General features: G+C 43.2%; 1 protein-coding gene across 1 annotated transcript; it reads left to right on the plus strand.

Annotated features, from left to right (window-relative positions):
* The first annotated feature begins 338 nt into the window (after nucleotides 1-338).
* LOC116895673 (histone H2B subacrosomal variant-like) lies at nucleotides 339-765 on the plus strand. The gene has a single exon (XM_032896877.1). It carries the CDS (start codon nucleotides 339-341, stop codon nucleotides 708-710), a length of 372 nt encoding a protein of 123 aa, XP_032752768.1. The 3' UTR covers nucleotides 711-765.
* Nucleotides 766-6,991: the final 6,226 nt, after the last annotated feature.

The following is a 6,991-nucleotide window of genomic DNA, read 5'->3' on the forward strand; positions in this document are numbered from 1 at the left end:
CCTACTTGGACACGCTTTGCTTCAATTCTGATCAAATTGTATAGGATGATTGTAAATTACTATGGGATTAAAAAGCAGAAAGCCTGAACACTCCCCTTTTCAGCTTGAAGTCAGCCTTAATCCTTGCAATACCCTCCCACTCTGAGGAAAGCCTGAGGGGAACTAATTTGTCCTCAGCAACAGGGTAGAAGTGCTGTTGCTAGGTGTCTGTGACATAGGAAGGTAAGTACCAATCAGAGAGAAGCGCTGGCCACATGACTGTGACACGTAGGAAGGCCAACCCCTAATCTCCGGCCCTTTTCCTCTCCATTCCTAAAGGACAAGAAACAACATCTACAATGGCCAAGCCCATCCTCAAAAGATACCGCTACATCAAAGGACATCTAAGACCATTGTATAGAAAGCATTTACGGTGCTCTAGCATCCATTTTGGCCATGGAAATTACTCCCTTTACATAAACAGAGTCCGGAAGGAAGTTGTCCCCAAGAGAGGTATATCATCTCATACTGTGGACATCATGAACATCCTGATCAATGACATCTTTGAACGCGTTGCTACGGAAGCCTGCCAGAGGATGAACCTCAGAAAGCGCTGTACCCTCACCTCAGAAGATATCCAGAAGGCAGTGTATATGTTGATGCCGAAGAAGCTGGCTAAACTTGCTGTGACTTTCGGAAGTAAAGCAGTCCACAGATTCATCCATTCCTAAGCTGCATGTTCAAGCCTAATTGAAATTTGGGGAAAATAAATCAAACTGCCAACCACCTCGGTTATAGTCACTTATTCTTGTGCTCTATTGTGCATGTATGGGATGTTTTGCCTGGTGCCTAGAAGCCAGAAGAAGACATTGGGTCCCTGGAACTGGAGTCACAGGTACTTGGAGTCTACGTGTGGTGGCTGGGACTCTAACCCAGACCCTCTGGAAGAGCAGTCACCGCTCTTAACAGCTGAACCCTCCCTCCCAACCCCCAGTCTTCCATTCCTCCACCCACTTTATTAAGTTTAGTTTTTATTTTTGTTTTTGAGACAGAGTCTCGCTGGGTAGTCCTGGCCTGAAATCTGCTATGTAGACCAGTGCCAACACGCTCAGTCATTTTATTGAGTATAAAATCTTTATAATGGTTCTGAAGCTTTTTTCCCCAATTCTATCTCTTCCTACCTGCTATCCTGAGCCCACTCCCCATCCCCCACCCCCACCCCCAGGGCCCATCCCTTGGATTTTCTTTGTCTTTTGCTGTCTATGTATTGCTAAGCCAGCAGTTCCATTTTGCTTACATTGCAAGCATAGGTTCATATCACATGTGTTTCTTTCTACATTGTTTCTTAGGCTCCTACCTGCTGGTGAATGTAAGCTCTGCTTACACTCCTGCTCTATCTAGGACGCCATACTGTCTGTCACCGTACCACAATTGGTCATATGCCATTTCCTGAGAGAGGTCTAGAGTGATTCTGTTCTTCACTAATAGAGCTGGCATAGTACAGTTACCACAGTAGCAGAAGCATACAGTAGCTGACCACACCCTACATAGATTAATTTCCTCAACCCCACAAAACTCTGTAAGGATTAAATAGTTATCCCCAGACCATGGAGGATGAAAACAGGCACTGAGAACCAATCATGTGCTCGAGGTCACTCTGGCGGGTGGGTTTGGCAGGACTGGATGTGAGCAGCATGCGAGGTCGGCCAGGGAGACTAGGTGACACAGTGTGAACAATCTCCCTCGAGAGCTCCTCTGGGAGAGGCCTTGAGAGTAGGATTCCTGAGCCCTTGGTGTCCTGTACTCAGATTTTTATAGGTGCTGCCAGGTCATCTTCCAAAGAAGACATGTTTGAGGGGATTGGGGATTTAGCTCAGTGGTAGAGCGCTTGCCTAGCAAGCACAAGGCCCTGGGTTCAGTCCTCAGCTCAAAAAAAAAAAAAAAAAAAGTGGTCCAAGCCAAAGAAGTCATGTTTGTAACAAACGACAGAAATTTCTTTTTTTTTTTTTTTCTGGTTATAAGAGACACATAAATTTCCACAAGGGGAAAAAAAAAAAAAAGAAATTGCTTGTTTTTTATGTTCCTTCAGAGGTTGGAACTGAAGCCCTTCTATAGGGAATGACCTTTCCTTATTTCTTGCCCAGGATTCATTCTGTTTCTTCTGGGTTTGTTTGCTTCTGAATTGACCTTGTCAGAACAGTTCCTGAAACAACCCGAACAGGCTCTACTCGGCTAATCTGGGTGTTGGCTGAGGCGATGAGCTCCTTAAAGCAGATCTTCACCAGCCATCCTCATCTACCGAGAGGATGTATTTGTCTTTGTCATCTAAGAGGGTCAACAAGTTACAACTTCTAGGCCAATTCCAACTGCAAAGAATATCACAGCTCATAGATAGATAGATAGATAGATAGATAGATAGATAGATAGATAGATAGATAGAGAGAGAGAGGTAGGTAGATAGATAGATAGATAGATAGATAGATAGATAGATGAGATAGATAGTAGATAGATAGAGATAGATAGATAGGTAGATAGATAGATAGAGATAGATAGATAGGATAGATAGATAGATAGATAGATATAGATAGATAGATAGATAGATAGATAGAGATAGATAGATAGATAGGTAGATAGATAGATAGATAGATAGATAGGTAGATAGATAGATAGATAGATAAGTAGATAGATAAGTAGATAGATAGTCAGACAGACAGACAGATATCACCATAGCACTAAGTGCGACTTCTACATCTGTATGCAGATGTTTAAGGAAAACAAACACCAAACACCTGACAGGCCTAACATGCCCTAGGAAGCCTAAAGAGCACTCATGCTCTGCAATGTGTTATTGTGGCCAGTGGCCAGTGGCCAGTGACGCTCGTGATGGCCCATGAGAGCACCGTGCAGCTGCTCATTCCTATGCTATTTTTACTGTACTTTTTTCTATGTTTAGATGCACAAGCACTTACTTCCCTTCGGGTTGCAATGCCCTGCAGGGTTCAACACAGTAGTGTCCCGTACAGGTCTGCAGTCTGGGCGAAAGAAGCCTTATATCATCTAGTTTGTGCAAGCATAGTGTGTTGTGTTTATATAACAACATGAGGCCACCTGACGATATCATAAATACCTGAAAATAAGTAAAAGAGCCAACTGTTATATGAGGAGCATCTTTTGGGGATATGCACAGGAGAGGTATAGTTGGGTCTTCAGGTAGAACTATTTTCAGTTTTCTGAGGAACCGCCAGATTGTCTTCCAAAGTGATCTTACCAGCTTGCAATCCCACCAGCAATGAAGGAGTGTTCCTCTTTCTCCACATTCTTGCAGGCTTCTGCTATTGCCTGAGTTTTTGGTCTCCTGATTGGTGTAAGGTGGAATCTCAGGGTTGTTTTGATTTACATTTCCCTGATGGCTAAGGATGCTGAACAATTCTTTAGGTGTTTCTCAGCCATTCGAGATTCCTCAGTTGAGAATTCTTTATTTAGCTTTATACCCCATTTTTTGGTTTACAAGAACACCATTTTTAATAGGGTTATTAGGTTCTCTGGAGTCTAAGTTCTTGAGTTCTTTGTATATTTTGGATACTAGTCCTCTGTTGGATGTAGAGTTAGTAAAGATCTTTTCCCAATCTGTAGATTGCCATTTTGTCCTATTGATAGTGTCCTTTGCCTTACAGAAGCTTTTCAATTTTATGAAGTCCCATCTGTTAATTATTGATCTTAGATCCTGAGTCACTGGTGTTCTGTTCAGGAAATTTTCCCCTGTGCCCGTGTGTTCCAGGCTCTTTCCCACTTTCTCTTCTATTAGTTTCAGTAGATCTGTTTTTTTGGTTTTTTTTTTTTTTTTAAGATTTAATTTATGCATGTGAATACACTGTTGCTGTCCTTAGACAAACCAGAAGGCGGCATCGGATTCCATTACAGATGGTTGTGAGCCACCATGTGGTTGCTGGGATTTGAACTCAGGACCTCTGGAAGAGCAGTCAGTGCTCTTAACCACTGAGCCATCTCTCTAGCCCCAGTAGATCTGGTTTTATGTGGAGGTCCTTAACCCACTTGGACTTGAGCTTTGTACAGGGCATAAGAATGGATCAATTTGCGTTCTTCTGCATGCTGACTGCCAGCTGAACCAGCACCTTTTGTTGAAAATGCTCTTTTTTCCACTGAATGTTTTGCCAAAGATCAAGTGACCATAGGTATGTGGGTTTATTTCTGGGTCTTCAATTCTATTCCATTGATCTACCTGTCTGCCCCTGTCCCAATAACATGTGGTTTTTATCACTATTGCTGTTACTATATAAAATTATAAAAAATAAAACTGTCTTTTAGCCCCACTAGGTCCTGCACCGTGGCAGCCCAGTGTCTCTGGCCGCCGCACACTCTCTTAAACTTAATTCGCCACATGAAAGAACACACAACACAATAAGCTCCGATCCAATTGATAAGATATAACTGCCCACCTAAACATACAAAGCCGTGTGCACATCCATCCCTTAAGAACATTTATAACAATCTGTAAATACACAGAGTGGAATCTTAACATCCGCCTCCATGTTCTCTCCATGGCTTCTTCTCTAGTCAACTTTTGTTCCAGTCTCCTCTTCTTCCTTCAAACTTTTTCTCCCACCCATCCTTCCTTCTCATCCAATGACAGGCTTCATTCTGTCTTGTAGCTGCCTTCACCTATATGACACCCTACAATTGCTCTGTAGTATAGCTAGAGATCAGGGATGGTGATTCACCAGAAATTTTTATTGTTGAGAATAACAGTATCATTATCCTGGGTTTTTTGTTACTCCAGATGAATTTGAGAATTGCTCTTTTGGTAAGATGGCCATTTTTACTATGTTGATCTTGGCAATCCATGAGCATGGGAGGTCTTTCCATTTTCTGAGATCTTCTTCGATTTCTTTCTTCAGAGACTTGAAATTCTTGTCATACAGGTCTTTCACTTGCTTGGTTAGAGTAACGCCGAGGTATTTTATATTATTTGTGACTATTGTGAAGGGTGTTGCTTACCTAATTTCTTTCTCAGCCCATTTATCCTTTGTATAGAGGAAGTCTACTGATTTGGGTTAATTTTATATCCAGCCATTTTGCTGAAGTTGCTTATCAGCTGTAGGAGTTCTAGTAGAATTTTCAGGGTTGCTTACATATACTATCAAATCAAAAGATGCTCCAACATATAACAAGGACACATGCTCCACTACATTCATAGCAGCCTTGTTTATGATAGCCAGAAGAAACAATGACTTTGTGAAATTCATAGGCAAATGGATGGAACTAGAAAATATCATCCTGAGTGAGGTAACCCAATCCCCCAAAAAAACAAAAAAACAACAACAAAAAAAAAAAAAAACCAAAACCGTGGTATGCACTGACAAGTGGATATTAGGGGAAAAGCTCAGAGCTCCCAAGATACAACTCACAGACCATATGAAGCTTAGCAAGAAGAAACACCAAAGTGTGGGTGCTTCAATTCTACTTAGAAGGGGAAACAAAATAATCATAGGAGGAAGAGGAAGGGAAGGACCTGGGAGGGAGAGAGGAGGGGGCTGGGGAAAAAGGGGCCAGAATCAGATATAGGAAGAAAGGAGAAAAATCCAGAGGGTTAGGAAACTGAATAGAAATATGTAGCAGTAAGAGGTAGGGACCTGGGGGGAGCCACTAGAAAGTCCCAGATGTCACAGAAGCGAGATGTTCCCAGAACCCAACTGGGATATTAGCTAAAATACCCAATGAAGGGAAAATAGAACCTGTAGAAGCCACTTCCAATAAATAGGCATGGCCCCCAGTTGATGGATGGGGCCACCCACTCATCTCAAAATTTTTAACCCAGAATTGTTTCTGTTCAAAGGAAAGACAGGGACAAAAAATGGAACACAGCCTAAAAGGAGGGGTGTCTTAGTTAGGGGTTTTATTGCAAGTTTTATAAAGGACAACATTTACTTGGGGCTGGCTTACAGGTTCAGAGGTTCAGTCCATTATCATCAAGGCGGGAGCATGGCAACATCCCGGCAGGCATGGGGCAGGAGAAGCTGAGTTCTACATCTTCATCCGAAGGAAGCCAGGAACAGACTGAGCATCCTCAGGCAGCTAGGAGGAGGGTCTCCAAGCCCACCCCCACAGTGACACACTTCCTCCAACAAGGCCACACCTTCTAATAGTGCCAATCCCTGGGCCAAGCATACGCAAACCATCACATTCCACTCCCTGGTCTCCATAGGCTTGTTTAAAAGAGTCTATGAGGGCCAGACCTAAACTTAGCATAATAAAAAGTACATTTAGTCCAACTTCCAAAGTCCCCACAGTCTATAACAGCACTAACAATGTTAAAAGTCCAAAGTTCAAAGTCTCTTCTGAGATCCATCTAATCGCTTAACTGTAACCCCCAAATTAAGACAGGCAACCAGCTGGGCAAACTTCACACTCTGCCATCTCCATGTCTGATGTCAAAGCAGTGTTTAGGTCTTCAACTCCTTTTTCATCTTGGTTGACTGCAATCCTCAGGCGATAGCCCGTGACCCTGGCATCTTTAACATCTTTCTGTCTCCAAGCAGCTTCAATGTTACAGCTTGTTTCAATGTCTGGGATCCACACATGATCCTCCAAAGGGCTGGCTTCACTTCTCCAGCTCTGTCCTCTGTAGCAGTTTAACTTCAGGTTGACCCACACTGCACTGTTGCTGCTGTTCTTGGTGATCATCCCATGGTACTGGAGTCTCCAATACACTGGGGTCTTCCATTGCATCTAGTCTTCACCAATAGCCCCTCCTAGGCTCTCTTCATAGTGCCAAGCCTCAACTCCTTTGCCTGACCCCTTCAGTCCTGGGCCATCAATTGCAACCAAGGCTGCACCTTCACCAATGGCCTTCCCTGGCTTCTCACAAGGCCCAGCCTCAGCTGCTTTTCATGACCCCTTTATACCTTCAAAACCAGTACCACCTGGGTGACGCTTACACATTACCAAATCCAGCCACAGTACGAGGTACAACCTTGGCGTCTCTGGAACACAG

This window comes from Rattus rattus, chromosome 3, assembly GCF_011064425.1.
Source record: "Rattus rattus isolate New Zealand chromosome 3, Rrattus_CSIRO_v1, whole genome shotgun sequence".
In the NCBI taxonomy this organism is placed as follows: Eukaryota; Metazoa; Chordata; class Mammalia; order Rodentia; family Muridae; genus Rattus; species Rattus rattus.

Bases quoted from the DNA above. Each gene is read 5' to 3' on its own strand.
- LOC116895673 (XM_032896877.1), top strand. From the start codon at position 339: ATGGCCAAGCCCATCCTCAAAAGATACCGCTACATCAAAGGACATCTA.